This window comes from Microcaecilia unicolor, chromosome 3 (assembly GCF_901765095.1).
Source record: "Microcaecilia unicolor chromosome 3, aMicUni1.1, whole genome shotgun sequence".
Taxonomy (NCBI): domain Eukaryota; kingdom Metazoa; phylum Chordata; class Amphibia; order Gymnophiona; family Siphonopidae; genus Microcaecilia; species Microcaecilia unicolor.
The window spans coordinates 134,548,434-134,565,720 of record NC_044033.1 but is presented as its reverse complement, the minus strand read 5'-3'; the positions used below and the strand labels follow the sequence as shown (position 1 = coordinate 134,565,720).

Below are 17,287 nucleotides of genomic sequence, written 5' to 3'. Positions count from 1 at the left end.
CATCCCATAAGCTGGATGTTTGCAGAGTGCCTGTCTGCTACTTAGAGGTCGTATCCTTTTTGGATGTTGGGTCTTCTTTTTGTCCTCTTTCCACAAGTGATGTGCAGCCTCAAATTCTTTGATTATATGCTTGATTAGGTCAACCATTGTCAGCCCACATTCCTTGGAGAAAAGAGGTTCCTTGGGGTCTGGCTGCATCTTGGGCTGAAGCAAGAGCCATTACCTCAGGAAAACATTTGCAGGGCCACAGCATTGTGCTCCTTTTATTCTTTTGATGTTTGGGCTAGGCAGGATAGTGCTTTTGGTAGGATAAGTCTGGAATCATGTTGTCTTCCTCCTGCCCTATAGGATAAATCCCTGGTACATCACATAGATGTGGACTGGCCTAATAGGATGATAAGGAAGGTGAAATTTGTTCTTTTTTGTTAATTTCCTTTCTTTGATTCCTACTAGACTAGTCCGGCAACTGCCTTGGAAGACTAAGGGATTAGGTAGACTCCTAGTTCCTAGGTCTGCTGCCTGACAGTTTATAGTCAGTTTTGCAAAGGTAGCCCTGTGGGGCCTCTCTTCTGGGTTCAGCTTGGTTCTCTTGATTCCCCCCCCCCCCCCCCCCCCCCTCTTGTTTTGGTCTGTTTGTTGAATGGATTTGGCACTAGAACACTTGAATGTTTCCTGGGTGCACCATCTGTAATACTGATGTCATCTGAATGTTCATCTCTGCTTCCATCTGCTGATAATGGGACACAACCTATAGGTTTCGACTGGTCTAGCAGGACTCAAGGAAAAGACATTAACAGGCAAGAACAAATGTCACGTTACTTGTCATAGGTGTTCTCCCAAGACAGCAGGATATAAGTCCTCACAAAACCAACCTGCCTTTGTAGATGTTGGCTTCTAACAACTTTGTATGGAGCTAGGGTGAACCTGTGCAATAATGCAAATGTGGAAGCTCCCACGCATGCACGGTAGACCATTCAAAAAAAATTTCTAGCTTTTGTAAATAATGCTTGAACCTTGACTTGCCCACTTGAAAAGACTGGTTCTGCTTTCCTTGGGAGAGCACCTGTTAAAAATAAGCAACTTTTCGCTTTCTCTGTGAAGAAACGTCTTCACCCAGTAAAATGTATACAAATAGTTCTTCAAAACTTACATTCCTCAGCCAAAAATACTTGTGGACTGGTTTTCATTTCATTGCCCCATCAACTCCAGATATTTTGTGTAGTGGTAATACCTTTCTAATGTTACTATATATGATTGAAAGTATATGATCCCTTTTCCACGTTATAGTTCAGTTTAGGAGCTCTTTGCATTGGTTTCTTTTACAGGCAAGCGACGGTTTAACATAAAGCTATGGAAGACTTTCACAGACTGTTTTAATTGTCTGCCTATTGCAGCCATTGTGGATGAGAAAATCTTCTGTTGTCATGGAGGTAGGTGACTACCATCTATAGAAGTGCTCTCTGATGTAGTCATTTATAGTGTGAAATTCTTGCACTGTGCGTAGATTAGTTTGTTTTATATAACTTACCCCAGGGCTTTGTTCAGAAACTCCTGAAAATTAGGAGAACGAGAGAAAAGTTTATATGACAAGGAATTACAGAATATTGCATAAAATTTGTTGATCAGTTTTCAGTACGTTTTATGCAATATTCTGTAATTCAGTTTTGATGATGATAATACCTCTAATTTGTTGGATTAACAGCTTTTACTGAATATTTACATTTGGCTTTTATTGTCATTTTGATAGGGTCAGTGGAGGGTGGGACATTGAAGAGGGATGAATCTTTTTTGGAGAATACTGATGACTGAATTACATATTGGGAGCAAGTTCTTATTTTTCATGTTTTTGTTCTTATCCTTTTAAAAAGAAAATGTATACAAAATGGAAGCATTGATGTTGAAATGGTTATTTTGGAACTGTATTTGCTTGGCTTTGTAACTGTTAGCCCGTTTAAATTCTTTGTTCTTTGGATTGGTTGTCTTTTTGGCATTGTATAGCTCACTATTTGACTCGGTAAAGGTTTTCATAAATTTAAAAAAGTACATTGATCAATTTGTCTTTGTTAAGGAAAATTGTTGAGGAAATGTGTGAAAATTGTGGACTGTAAGGGGGTTTTGTTTTATTTTGGATTCTTTAATTGAACGTGCACTAAGATTGAAAAGTGTACACCACAAAAGCTGTACGCTCTATGATCCTGCAGTAACGATACTAGAATATTCCTGTTTTATGATTTTGAGAGTCTCCTATATTAAGAAATTAGAGTTAATATACTAAACATGTATACTCTGGAGGAAAGGAGAAACAGGGTTGATATGATACAGACGTTCAAATATTTGAAAGGTATTAATCCGCAAACTAACCTTTTCCGGAGATGGGAAGATGGTAGAACGAAAGGACATGAAATGAGATTGAAGGGGGGCAGACTCAAGAAAAATGTCAGGAAGTATTTTTTCACGGAGAGAGTAGTGGATGCTTGGAATGCCCTCCCGCGGGAGGTGGTGGAAATGAAAACGGTAACGGAATTCAAACATGCGTGGGATAAGCATAAAGGAATCCTGTGCCGAAGGAATGGATCCTCAGAAGCTTAGTCAAGATCGGGAGGCGGGGCTGGTGGTTGGGAGGCGGGGATAGTGCTGGGCAGATTTGTACGGTCTGTGCCAGAGCCGGTGGTGGGAAGCGGGACTGGTGGTTGGGAGGTGGGGATAGTGCTGGGCAGACTTGTACGGTCTGTGCCAGAGCCGGTGGTTGGGAGGCGAGGATAGTGCTGGGCAGACTTATACGGTCTGTGCCAGAGCCGGTGGTTGGGAGGCGGGGCTGGTGGTTGGGAGGCGGGGATAGTGCTGGGCAGACTTATACGGTCTGTGCCCTGAAGAGCACAGGTACAAATCAAAGTAGGGTATACACAAAAAGTAGCACATATGAGTTATCTTGTTGGGCAGACTGGATGGACCGTGCAGGTCTTTTTCTGCCGTCATCTACTATGTTACTATATTTTGTTTGTTATGACTACTACAGGTTTGTCACCAGATCTGCAGTCAATGGAACAGATTCGTAGAATAATGAGACCAACAGATGTACCAGACACAGGTGAGCTATTAAGACATTATTGATGTGTTTGATCATATTTGGTTCAAGGCTAAATATGCGTACCGAGAATGTTATATTAACATTACAAATTGGATTCATGATGTAACTGCACCTTTAGTATCGTAAGTTTGGTAGTTGCATGTTAAGAAGATGGAATGACACTAGAAAGGAAGAGCTCTAAACTGTTTTTATTTTGCTTTAAAAAAAAGGGATAGCTGATAGGGTAATGCAGAAGTCTATAAACTCATGAGTTTATAATACAGGAAAATAGCGAATGGTTGTTTACTCTTTTAGATAATACTAAGACTAGGGGGCCATTGTATGACAGCGATAGGTAACAATAAAAATGGGAGAAATTTAGTGTGGTTTTTTTTTAGTCCACACACAAACTGTGGAATTTGTTGCTGGAGGATTTATTTGAGGCAGTTGTCTGGGTCTTAGCCAGTTGAGACAGGGCAAGACCCGGACAACTGCAACAATCATGTCCCACTATCAGTTGGTGTACCTCAGGGGATCTGTCATGGGACCTCTTCTTTTCTCCATCTATACTTTTTCACTTGGTGCTCTGATCTCCTCCCGTGGTTTTCAGTATCACCTTTATGCTGACGACTCTACCTCGCTACACCAGGAATTTCAGCAGGAATCCAGGCCAAAGTCTCAGCCTGCCTATCTGACATTGCGGCCTGGATGTCTCACTGGTATCTGAAACTAAACATGGCCAAGACTGAGCTTCCTGTCCTTCCCCCTAAACCCATCTCTCCCTTCTTCCATTCTCTGTCTCTGTGGATAACACTCTCATCCTCCCTGTCTCTTCAGCTCATAACCTTGGAGTCATCTTTTACTCCTCTCTCTCTCTCTCTCCCTCTCCCTCTCTGCACATATCCAACAAACTGCTAAAACCTGTCATTTCTTGCTCTATAACATCACCAGAATTCGTCCCTTCCTTTATGAGCACACTACCAAAACCCTTATCTACACTCTGATCACCTCTTGCTTCTCACAGGTCTCCCACTAAGCCATCTCTTGCCCCTTCAATCTGTTCAAAACTCTGCTACACGACTGTATTACTCCAGTGTTGCTATGCTCATATTAGCCCTCTCCTCAGGTCACTTCATTGGCTCGCTATACGTTTCTGCAGCTTTTCAATACCTCTCCACTTATCTCTCCCTACACTCCTCCCCGGGAACTCAGTTCATCAAATAAATCTGTACCCTTCTCCTCCACTGCGAATTCCAGACTCTGTTCCTTTTACTTTGCTTCACCTGGAATATACTTTCTGAACCAGTACATCAAACTTTAGCTCTGGCCATCTTCAAATCTAAGCTAAAAGCCCACTTTTTTGACGGTACTTTTAACTTCTAACTCCTATTCGCTTGTTCAGTACCCATGTCTGTTTTATCATTCCCACCTTAAGTAATTCCCTTATTTGTCCTGTTTGTCTGTCTTGATTAGATTGTAAGCTCTGTTGAGCAGGGATTATCTCTTACATGTTCAGTGTACAGTCCTGCGTACATCTAGTAGCGCTATAGAAATAAGTAGTAGTAGGAAGCCTGAGAGAACGTAGTTGAGGCAGTTAGCACAGCTGGGCTGAGAAAGGGCTCACACAAATTCTTGGTGGAGAAGTTCATAAATTCCTTAGCCTCAGCAGCAGATGAATCCAGGATCTGTTGGGTTGTATCCGCCTACCAGCAGGTGGAGATAGAGAGCACTGAAGACGTGCGCAAGGTGAACGACTGCTTCCAGGTATGTCATTTCCACATGGACCATATCTCGATGATTGGTTAATTCGAGCAGATTTGGAACCCGAGAGTCGGGCGTCCAGCTCGTTAGTTTTGGAGTTCCTGCACTCCCTCAGTTGGGTTGTCACTCTTCCCGAAAGCCGGCTAGTGCCCTCTCAGACTTTGGAGTTTCTAGGGGTTATTTTCGATAGGCTCAGGGACGCGTCTTCTTGCCAGAAAGCATTCAGATTCACGGTCTGTTGCAGTCTCCCCACCATTGCGTCTGGGATTATGTGCAGGTGCTTGGGTCAATGATTGCATCTCTGAAAGTGGTTCTGTGGGCGAGAGCTCATATGCGTCCCCTCCAGCGTGCCCTCTTGCGTCATTGGTCTCTGGTGTCCCAGGATTACCTCCATCACCTCGTGGCTTCCTGTCACGAGGGAGAGCATGTCCTGGTGGCTTTGTCCCAACAATCTCCAAAAGGGAATGCCATTGGAGTCCGCACAGTGGGTGATGCTTGTCTCGGATGCCAGCCTCTCGGGGTGGGGTGCACATTGTCTCCACCGAGTGGCGCAGGGTCGTTGGTCGGAGACGGAGTTGAAGTGGCCCATCAACCGCTTGGAGCTGAGAGCGGTGATGCTGGCCCTCAAGAGCTTTCAAGATCTGGCAGGTCAGGCGGTTCGTGTTCTTTCGAAAGACACATCAGTGGTGGCTTATATCAACCGCCAGGGTGACACTCATATTGTAGGGTTGGCCTCAGAGGCGTCCTTCCTGCTACATTGGGCAGAAACTCATTTTCTCTGCATCTGTCTCTCAGCAGCTCACATTGCAGTCCAGTTCAGTGTCTGAGCTGGTTTTCTCAGTCATCTCCTTGACTCGGCGGAATGGGAATTGGCGACGGAGGCGTTCCAGCTGATCTGTCGACATTGGGGCACTCCAACAATGGATCTGATGGCCACCAGTCTAAACACCAAGGTCAGCAAGTTCTTCAGCAGAAGAAAAGAGCATGACTGCAGGACTGGACGCTCTGTTACAACCTTGGCCGAAGTTAGACCTGCTCTACGTCTTTCCTCCATGGCCCTTAATCGGATGTCTTCTGTATCATGTCAGACTTCATCAGGGTCATGTGATCGTAGTAGCTCAGGATTGGCCACGCCGTCTGTGGTATGTGGATTTGATTCAGCTCCTCGTGGAACCTCCTCTTCGATTCCCGGACATTCCCGGCCTTCTTCACCAAGGCCCCAAGGCCCTGTATGCATGGAGGAAGTCTCCTGCTTTGGTGTTACGGCTTGGCTCTTGAAAGAGCGAAGCTGAGGAAGAAAGGTTATGATGATTCGGTCATTGCCACATTGCTTCGAGTGCGGAAGCGTTCTGCAACTACAGCTTACACCAGAGTCTGGCGCACCTTTGAGGCGTGGTGTGGGGAGCGTGCTTGGTTCCCCTTTAAAGCCTCGGTGTTGCAGATCTTGGCCTTTCTTCAGGACTGTCTGCACAAGGGGGGTTGTCTGTTAACTCTCTCAGAGTTCAGGTTGCTGCTCTAGCCTGCTTCCATGGTTGAGTGACTGGCTCTTCCTTGGCGGCTCATTTGGATGTGGTGCAGTCTGTAAAAGGCGCTCTTCATCTTCGACCTCTGTTGCGGCGCCCGTGTCCTTAGAAGCTGAATTTGGTCCTTAGTGCGTTGCAGGGCGCACCTTTTGAACCCTTGCGTTTAGTGGCTGATAAAGATCTCACTCTGAAGACTCTTTTTGGTGGCTATTACCTCGGCGCGCCAAGTTTCTGAACTTCAGGCCCTGTCGTGTCAGGAGCCCTTCCTTCAGTTTTCGGAGTCTGGTGTTACTCTGAGGAGAGGACGGTTCCCTCTTTTTTGCCTAAGGTTGTGTTTGCCTTTCATTTGAATCAGCCACTTTTTCTTCCTTTTAGGAAGTTGGATTTTCCAGAGAACTTTCCATTTCTTCGCCTTTTGGATGTTCATCATGCTCTTCTTCTGTACCTTCAGGTCACTAATGAATTTCGTTGTTCTGACCACCTTTTTGTGCTGTTGTCTGGTCCCAGGCACGGTTACACTGCGTCCAAGGTGACCATCGCTTGATGGCTGAAGGAAGCCATTTCTTCAGCTTACCTAGTGAAGGGTGCATTTCCTGCAGAAGCTTTGCGTTCACATTCTACTCAAGCGCAGGCTACTTCCTGGGCCGAAACGAGTAGCCTTTCTTTGGAGTAGATCTGTCGGGTGGCCACTTGGGCTTCTCGACATTCTTTTGTCAAACACTACAGGTTTGATGTAGCAGTGCGGGGTAATGCTCACTTTGGGGCGACGGTTCTCTCTCGGGGAGCAGCGGCTTCCCACCCTGTTTAGAGGATTGCTTTGTTACATCCCACCAGTTCCTGGATTCATCTGCTGCTGAGGCTAAGGAAGGTAAAATTATGGCTTACCTGGTAATTTTCTTTCCTTTAGTTGCAGCAAATGACTCCAGGATCCCCTTCCCTGTTGTTTTTCTGTGCATTTTTCTCTTTGAATTTCAGCTAGTGCTGCATCAATTGAGGAAAAAAAAAAAGAGAACAGGAGAAGTGAAGATATTGATAAGAAGACTAGAATCAAGACACAACTCTTTGCTAATTGTTCACTTTGGGCTCGTTTGTTTAGTGTTTTTGAGTCCTATTTTATCTGTTGTTGGATTCAGCTGTTTCCGCTTTGTTGTGAGGAGGAATTTTTGGTTAGTATGTTTTTTTCTCCTCTGCTTGGGGATGCGACATATACTGAAGTGAGAGGGAGCTGGACGTCCAGTGTCACTTCTTTCTCTTCAGTGTTCTCTGTCTCCACCTGCTGGTAGGCGGATACAACCCACGAGTTCCTGGATTCATCTGCTGCGACTAAAGGAAAGAAAATTATCAGGTAAGCCATAATTTTACCATGTTCCTGCTTAGATCAGTCTAGACAAATAGGTTGTGCTCCCAATCAGCAGATGGAGGGAGAGAATACCAGTGTTCTCCAAGGACAAGCAAGACATTATTTGCTACAGATTGGGTGATGTCACCAACTGGAGCCCTGGTGTGGGCGCTGCCGTCTTTCTAAAGCTTCTAGAAGCTTTCGGCAGCCCTGATCACGCGTGCATACGTGCCTTCCTGCCTACCTTAGACTCATGGGACCAGCAGTCATCTTTCCGTGGAGCTTAGGGGATGGTTTTCAATGCTCTCGGCATGGCTATTTTTTCCTGTTGTGGTTTTCCCTGCCTTTTTTACTTTTTTTTGCGTGAGTAGCGTGGGACCATTTCCTTTTCTTTTTTCTTTTTGGCCCCTTTAGTTCTTTTAGGTTTCCTTTCTTGTTCCATGGCTCAACGGCCTGCTTAGGCTTGAGCTTTCTGACCAGGACTTCACTTTTTTGGGGGAGAGGAATTAAAAGCTTTTATTTTGAAACAAGAACATTACAAACAGCAAAATGTGAAATCCAAGTATCAACATATATTAGTCCTCCTCATCCCTCCCTCCTTCCAAGAACAGCCAGGTTCAACAAAGCCACCATTAATTCTCAATGCCTAATTGATGCCACACTATGCTCAAAAAGAAATAAAGATCATATGGTTAATCTGCATGGGCGGGCTTTGCTATAGCATGTGTCCTCCAGTTGTGGTAGATGTCCCAGATTTTATGGAAAGCAATCACTTGGCCATTTTGAATTGCTGTCAACTTAGTCATCTGATGTATGTAGTTCATCTTGCGAAGTACCATGTCCATAGTCGGCGTGCAGGGCTGTTTCCACACCACCGCTGAAACAATCTTGCTAGCTGTAAATAGACTAATTTTCTCAAAAGCCCCAAAAGGCTTAAAATGTAGTAAACGGTACTCTGCTTTTACAGGATAAATTATATTAAGGGTTTGCCTAAGGATCTGCAGAACGGTGCCCCAAAAAGGCTGTACTTTAGGGCAGGTCCACTAGACATAATGCATGTCGCCACTTGCTCCACAGTGCTGCCAACACTGTCCAGTACAATATTAAAACATTTTCAGTAGGTGATGCAGAGTCAGGACTTCACTTTCTTTTCTTTTTTTAAAATAAATAAATCATTGAGCAGTTCTGATTTTGTTTCAGCTATTTGTCCACTGATATTACTAAAACCTCCCAGTGATGACTGACCCTCATAATTGGTTCTTGCTGTGCCTTGACACAGCCATAAGGCCTCTAATTGTAAACTCCGTTCTCAAATGCAAAAAAGGACCCAAAAGAGTCATGAGGCCCCGTGCGAGAGACGTTTGGCACCTCTAAGTCCAGTCCATCAATGTCTACATTGGAGGCATCGGTCTGTACAGAGCTGCAGTGTACACTGAGGATGTGCCAGCAGTGAGGAGGTCTCTGCCTGCCTCTGCTTGAATAGCACATGTCCAGGTCGAGCAGCCTTGAACCCAACACCAAAGACATGCAAGGGTTCAACGTCGTCCTCAATGACACTAAGGATTCCGATGCCGGGCATCGAGTAGAGGCAAGGAAGCCAAGGTATAGCATAATTAGAAAAGATACAGAGAAGGGTGACGAAGATGAGTAAATTCAACTACAAAGAAAATGTTCAATGCAATGTGGAAACTTCCTGTATAATTCTCACCTCCAACATTCTGAGGCTGCCTGGAACCGTGGCATCCGGCCAGAGGTGGTCTACTTAATGGAGTGGAGTAGATAAAAGTGAGTTCATGAAAGAAGTGCCACTGATTGGCTGCGCCTCCGAGTCCAGCCCGACGCCCAGCAACAAACCGCCACCCCAGCCAGCAGAAAACAGCGACCCAGGGAAACCGCGACCCAGCCAGCAGCAAACAGCGACCCGGGCAGGGTCCCCCTGCCTAGGAATCGCTGCACACTGCCTCCCGAACCACCCGCACACACTAACCGCCCTCAATCGGAGAGGACGAAGAGGGAGGGCAATGACATGGCGAGCGAGCGCCTGCGGCGAGTGTCAAATCTGCAGGAGGCGGGTGAGGGCTCAGGATGGGGGTCGGGGTCCACTGGCGACTCGCAAGACAGAGGAGGCAAAGAGGAGCGGCTCCAACTACAGCGCAGCCGTCATCCCCGTTCACTCAAAACAAAGGTTGCAAACCTATGAGATGCTGCAGCAAGTTCAATAGACAGGAGTGGAAGTCAGCAAAGCAAGTCTATGGTAAGCAATGAAGCCCATTGGTTAATCTCTGTTTCCACTCCCCTACGCAGCCGCCATTGCTATACACTGAAAAACAAGCAAAAACTTGCAGCTGCTTGACATTGTCGTTTTTAAAATGTTCCATCTGAAACAAGTCTAAAGCTCTTTCAACTGGATAGACAGTGCCTTAAAACTTGGAGGACAAAAGGATGGGGGAGACAAACATACCCTGCAACTCAGAAGGAAGGAGGGGGGATCCTGCAACTGGGGAGGGGGGGAAGGGGAGAACCCCCTGCAACTGCGAGACAGACCCGGGGAGGGGACGACCCTGCAACTGGGAGGGAGGGGGGGACACCTGGCACATACTCTCATTCTCACACACACACTCGCACACAGTCTCTCTCTCTCTGTGTCACACACACACACTCACACATTCACTCTCTCTCACACAGTCACTCTCACACACACTCTTATCTCAAACATACACACTCCGAGGAAAACCTTGCTATCGCCCGTTTCCTTTAAATCAGAAACGGGCCTTTTTTACTAGTAAACGTATAAAACATTTCTTCCCATGAGATGTATTTCGCAACCTAATACAATCAATGGTACTAAGCCAGTTAGATTACTGCAATGGAATAGTGATACTTCTGCCATGCTGGTGAGCCTCGATGCAGCAAAAGCCTTTGACCAAGTGAATTGGGGGTCCCTGTTTCAGGTGCTCAGATGGACTGGGTTGCTGAGGGGGTTTGTAAGGGCTGTGAGGGCATTATACACAGGGATGGGGGTGCAGATTGTGGTTAATGGAGGTAGGTCAGAACAGTTTGAGGTAGGGAGAGGGACTAGACAGGGATGCCCCTTGTCCCCCTTCCTTTTTGACATCTCCCTGGAGCCACTGATCCGTTTGTTAAATCAATCCCCGGGTATAAAGAGAATAACAGTTGGTGGGGAAGCGAGGACAGCGTTGGCGTACGCGGATGACATCAAGGTTTCTTCTTGAGGATCCGGAGCATTCTCTCCCACAGGCTTTAGATCTCATAGATCAGTTTGGTAGATTGTCGGGTTTCTCGTTAAACTTGCAGAAGTCCTGCGCCATATCAATGAAGGGAGATCCACAGAAGTTGTGGAGGGGGAAGTTTCCTTTGCGATGGGAGGATTCAGCCTTAAAATATTTGGGGTGTTTTTGACAAAAGACCAAGACGATCTATACACAGTTAACGTTCAACTGTTGTTGGAAAAGACCAAGAAAAAGCTGGGAATCTGGCAGGCCCTCCCTTTAACTGTATGGGCTCGGATTGCGTTAGTTAATATGATTTTGGTACCTAAATGGCTCTATGTGTTCCAGCAATTACCTTTATTTTTATCCCGTAAAGATGAGAGGACGCTGGATCAGTCAATCCAATCCTTTTTCTGGAACGGGAAACGCCCTAGACTTCCCATGACGGTGATGGTGGCTCCGAGGGAAAGCGGGGGGATGGGCTTACTGAGTATAAGGGCACTCACTGTGGCTTGTATGATGAGGCACATCAATGATTGGTTTAGGGGTACATCTGAATTCTCCCTCTGAATTCTCCCTAACGCCCATAGAAACATCACTGTTCCCGGGGGGTCCATTTTAGCTGCTTGCTCCACTCGGGAGCTAGTTTACCTAGACACGCCCTACGGCATCCGTTGTTGGCCAGCATGAGAGAGGCTTGGAGGTGGCTGTGTCGTCGTCGTCTCTCAGCGGGCTGCTCTCCCTGGCTCCCAATATGTAATAATCCAGCCTTTCCTCCAGGCCAGGGACCTAGTGTGTTTCATTTTTGGGCTAAGAAGGGCATTGTCTATTTGGTACAGGTACTAGATGAGGAAGGACACATTAAATCTTTCGAGGAACTGGTCCAGCTCTATGGTATACCAGTGGGGCAGTATTTTGCTTACTACCAGTTACGGCGTTACATTACGTCTCTGACGTGGACAGATTTATCAGAAGATGTTGTGGATATCCTGTCAGAGACTTTTTCATTGGGTTCACAACAGTCGGTACCGCTGAAGTTCCATCATCAGCAACTGAAGGACACTATGGAAGAAATCGAGTATGACAGATTAGTGGGTAAATGGTCCAGGGATCTTGGATGTAAACTTTCAGCGGACATGTATAAAGATAGTATTAGGAAAATATGTTCAAAGGTTATCAATCCCCCAAAAGGAAAAACTTTACCACTTCCTTCTTCGGTTATACATATCTCCACACAGGGCTTTTTGGGCGAAAATAACGGAAGAGGGATCTTGCGCAAAATGTGGGGGAGCCGGGGCCTCTTTGGGGCACGTGTTCTGGTGCTGTTCAGCTGCAAGAGTTGCTTTTGGAAGAGCCTACTGGGGTCGGTGGAGGACATGTGGGGGTGCTCTTTGGTACTGGACCCATTGCTTCTTTTTAATCGTTATAAATACGACTGCCCCCCAAGCAGGATTTAAGGGGTTTATAGAGACTGCTATATATTTTGGAATAGCGATGATTTTAAAGTTTTGGCTCTCCTCTTCAGGCCCCACCTTGCAGTGGTGGAGAACGCAAATGATATGCCAAATGAAGATTGATAGATGCGAGGTAAAGCACATGGATAGCACTCCAGGGGCCAGGTTTAGGAACAAATGGGAACCCTTATGGGTTTACCCTTCCCTTGAAGGGGCGAAGCTACATCTTAAACTGTTAACTCACTCAAGTAATTATAAAAGGGTGGGGGTGGGGGCAGGGGAGGAGAAAGGGGGAGGGCAGGTGGGAGGGATGGGGGGAATTGTGTTAATATGATATTGGAAGGAGTTTAATAAGAAGCACTGGTGGTATCAAATCTGCCTTTTCTTGTTCGGTGAATGTAGAGTATTTTGAATGTTTATTAATAAACTGTTGACACGTATTATCAGAGGGGAGGGGGTAGGGGAGGAATGGGCAGGAAGGTTTCTATGTTTAAAAGCCTGATGACAATAGATATTCCTTCCATAAATTTGGAATTTTGTTTACATGTTGGACTTTAGGTTACTCTAGACAATTCTTGCTGACATATGTATGGGTTAATGTGTCATCAATAAAATGTTATACCATAAATAACTAGAGGGTGGGGGAGGGGAATATGTTTGGGAAAAATTGGATGACAGATGGTACACTTGACTCTATGGAGTACACTTTCATACTTGAATATTTGTAAAAGTATAGTTCTGGTTGTATTAGCTTGGATTTGTCATCAATAAAAATGTTGAAACATAAAAATAAAACATGCAAAGTGAAAACACACATTGGTTTCTGTTTCCTGTGTCTAAATATAAGCGTCCAAGCTAAAAAAAAAAAAAAAAAGCTTATATTTAGGCCACAGAAAATGGACGATAATGTGTGCTTCACGTTCAAGTTTTACCAGGTGCATGCGCACAGGAGCCGAGGTTACTGCGGAACTGTTCGGCACATGCACCAGGCACAATTCTCCCACTGAACTCCCTAGTGCTGAACGCTATGAGTGCACCTGTATTTGTATCTCATAAGCGTTGAGCATTGATCTACACTGTTCCGGCAGTATTTTTATGACGCTGTTTGGAATAGTTCCAGAGTTTTGAGTATTGGGGCCAAGGTACTGTATAGAGTACATTAAGTTTTAGAAGTTACAGAGAACAGATGATATTCATAGGTCATTCACTCCTAGGTTACGGCTCTCATCAGAAGAACCTAACAGTTCTTCATATGACTGACACAAACTCTCCACTTCTCCTTGGTCCTCTACTGGACTTTTCACATTGTTACATACCTGACATCAGAATCCCTTTTGGGAACTGCGATCTCCCCCTTTGGGTACAGCTAAACTCAACACTGATCCTCCAAGTCCAAGCAATCACCAAGCAATCGTCAGGAGCTGTCTCTATCCATCTACATTAAGGTACATGGTCTCTCTCCATACGTTAAGAAGACAAGTCTTGTCACAGTGGTTCACCTCATGATAACATCAAGGCTGGATTACTGTAATGTATTTACATTTGTGTGACTACAAACAGTTTGCACAAGATCCAATGCTTCAAGCGAGACTAATAAAAGGCTATAAGCAACATGATCAGATTACACCATTTAAAACTCTGATCTTCAAGGCCCTTAAAGGAAATGGGCCAGAATACTTAAGGAATAGGATCTTCCTCTACATACCTCAAAGGTGACTTAAGGTCCTCCCAAGGAATATCATTATGTATTCTCACTCCAAAGGAAATCACATGATGTAACTGGCAGCAAGCCACCTCCGGAGTAGCTCCCACTCTCTGGAAGGTTCTCTGAGGAAGGCTTTGCTTAGTGAAGATTATTTCTTCTTAAGGAAGCAGGTGAGTTTGTCTCTCCTCCTAAACCTTCAATGGAAGAAGCAACTAATTAGGACTAACACCAGCAGCAAGTACTGTAGCAGGACTTGTATAACCACTCTTACTCTAGCTGAAATCATTTTCCTGAGCCTTTTCTGAATTTACGTGGAAGTTTCCCTTAAGTTAGTCACTTATTTCTGTCTTAACGCTTGTATTTTCTTTCTGTATATTCCATTTCTGTTTGCACCCTATGCTATCCATTTTGATGTTTTAATGTATATCGTGTTGATATTGTAAGTAGCATAGTATGCCATAATGCAGGGTTTGACAAAGATTCTTAGCATCTAGGAGCCAGTCCAAAAATCTAGGAGTCAGACTTGTAAAGAGTCAGCACACATCTGTAGCTGTATCTCTGCCCCCCCCCCCCCCCCACCAGCTGAGTTCTTGATACTTCACTTCATCTTTATATCATCTCCACCTGCACATATCTCCCCAGCTCATGCACCCCAGCACACTGACACCAGTTTTCACTCCTCCCTCCAGTAATACTAGAGAAATAAATGAGATATCAGAGATGTACATTTCACAAAGCTGGCATGGTCCAATTGCTATATAAAATATTTTTTTCTACCTTTGTAGTCTGAACATTTTATTTTTCCATTCAGTTTGGCCTGTCTTCTACTTTTCTTTGTTTTTCCTGCCATTCCAGGGTCTCCTGTCTGTTTGACATTTTTTCTCTCTCCATCTCTGCCATCCATCTTGTGGTCTGGCCTAACACACTCTCTCTCTCTTTCTCTCCACCATCTCTTCCTCTGTTCCAGATACCAGTTCAGTCTCTCTGCCCTCCCCTACTCTGATCTCTCTCTCTCTCTCTTGTCCCCTTTCCTGGCAGGTCCTGCACATCTCTCTCTCCAGCTGCCCCCCCGACCCACCTCTGAGTCCGGCAATCTACATCTGTAACATACAGCTGTCTACATATGTGTCTCCTTTTCCTCCAGCCTCCCAGCCCACACAGTGGGCTTTCTCGTGGCCTCCCACCATCACCTCACATCACATTCCGCACTGTAGTCTTTCCTGATCCCTCACTCCTCCAATCCCACACAGTGGGCTCTCTTGTCTCACCCCACATCACATCAAATCTCACACAGTAGTGTGACCCCCCCCCCCCCCCCAAAAAAAAAAAAGCCTCCAACCTTACAAGAGGTTGGAGACTTCCTGTGCAGGCTGTTTTTGTCCCACTGCTCCTCTTCAGCACCTCCGATCTCTTCTGCTGTTACTCCCTGCACGGCCGCTCACTTTAGTGCCACGATGGTCTGCTGCCGCAGCTGCTCAATCACCTCATGAGGGAAGGGAAGATTTAAAAGAAAAAAAAAACCCTCCACTGCTGTACAGCCCACTGCTCCGTTTGCTCTCTCCCGGTCCACATTTTTACAGAAGAAGATGTAAGAGATCTACCTATACTGGAAAGGGTTTTCAGGGATGACGATGCAGAGGAATTGAAAGAAATCTCAGGATTTCTTGGAGGATGTATTGAGCCAAATTGACAAGTTAAAGTAATCAAATCACTTGGACTGGATGGTATATTCCCCAGGTGAAAGAACTCAAACATGAAATTGCTGATATGCTGCTAGTGATCTTTAACCTGTTAAAATTGTCCATAGTACTGACGACTGGAGGGTGGCTAATGTGACGCTGATAAGCCTGAGCAAAATATTGGAAACAATTATAAAGAACACATAGACAAACATGGTTTAATGGATTCAGCCAAGGGAGGTCTTGCCTCACCAATTTGCTTCATTTCTTTGAAGTTGTGAATAAATATATTGATAAAGGTGAGCTGGTTGATGTAGTATATCTAGATTTTCAGAAAGCTTTTGACAAAGAACCTCATGAGAAACTCCTAGAAAATTAAGGAGTCATGGGAAAGGAGGCAAGGTTCTGGTGTGGATTAGGAATTGGTTATTGGACGGAAAAAAGAGGGTAAGGTTAAATGGTCATTTTTCTCAGAGGAGGAGGATGAATAGTGGAGTTCCACAGAGATATGTACTGGGACCAGTGCTTTTTAACATATTTATAAATATGGAAATCGGAACGACAAATGAGTTGATTAAATTTGCAGATGACACGAAACTATTCAGAGTTGTCAAAATGCATGCAGATTGTGAAAAATTTCAGGAAGGCCTTAGGAAACTGGAATATGGGACATTCAAATGTCAGATGAACTTTATTGTGGACAAATGCAAAGTGATGCACATTGGAAAGAATAATCAGAATCATAGTTATCTGATACTAAGGTCCACTTTAGGAGTCGGCACTCAAGAAAAAGACCTAGATGTCATTGTAGACAATAGGCTGAAATCTGCCCAGTGTGCGGCAGCGGCCAAAAAGCAAACAGGATGCTAGGAATTATTAGGAGAGGGATGCAAAAAAGACCAAAGATATTATAATGCCTCTGTTGCTCCATGGTGCAGCCTCAGCTTGAGTATTGCATTCAATTCTGGTCACCGTATCTCAAAATAGTTATAGTGGAATTTAAAAAAAGGTTCAAAGAAGAGCGACCAAAATAATAGAGAGGATGGAACTGCTTCCATATGAGGAAAGGCTTCAGCTTGGAAAAGAGACGGCAGAGGGGGATATGATTGAGGTCTGCAAATTCCTGAGGTGGTGGAATTGAATCGATTTTTTTTTTTTAACTCGTTCAAAAAATACAAAGACATAAGCATCGCCACACTAGGACAGACCAAAGGTCCATCTAGCCCAGCACCCTGTCTCTGACAGTGGCCAATCCAAGTCACAATCACCCGACAAGATCCACGGAGCAAAGCATTTTGTACTGCTTGTCCCAGGAATAGTGGATTTTTCCCCATGTTCCTTTAATAACATTCTATGGCCTTTTCCTTCAGGAAGCCGCCCAAACCTTTCTTAAACTCTGCTAAGCTAACCGCCTTAACCACATTCTCCGGAAACGAATTCCAGAGTCGAATTACGCGCTGAGTAAAGAAAAATTTTCTCTTACTTGTTTTAAACTTACTGCACTCCAGCTTCATCGCATGCCCCCTTGT

At 44.9% G+C, this 17,287-nt stretch overlaps 1 protein-coding gene across 1 annotated transcript in view; it reads left to right on the top strand.

Annotated features, from left to right (window-relative positions):
• The window catches only part of PPP1CB (protein phosphatase 1 catalytic subunit beta), a 112,083-nt gene that overhangs the window by 52,246 nt on the left and 42,550 nt on the right, over positions 1 to 17,287 (top strand). Inside the window, exons 4-5 of the mRNA XM_030196381.1 lie at positions 1,326 to 1,430; positions 3,017 to 3,088. Coding sequence (XP_030052241.1) covers positions 1,326 to 1,430; positions 3,017 to 3,088 — 177 coding nt within the window. The remainder of the gene's footprint in view (positions 1 to 1,325; positions 1,431 to 3,016; positions 3,089 to 17,287) is intronic.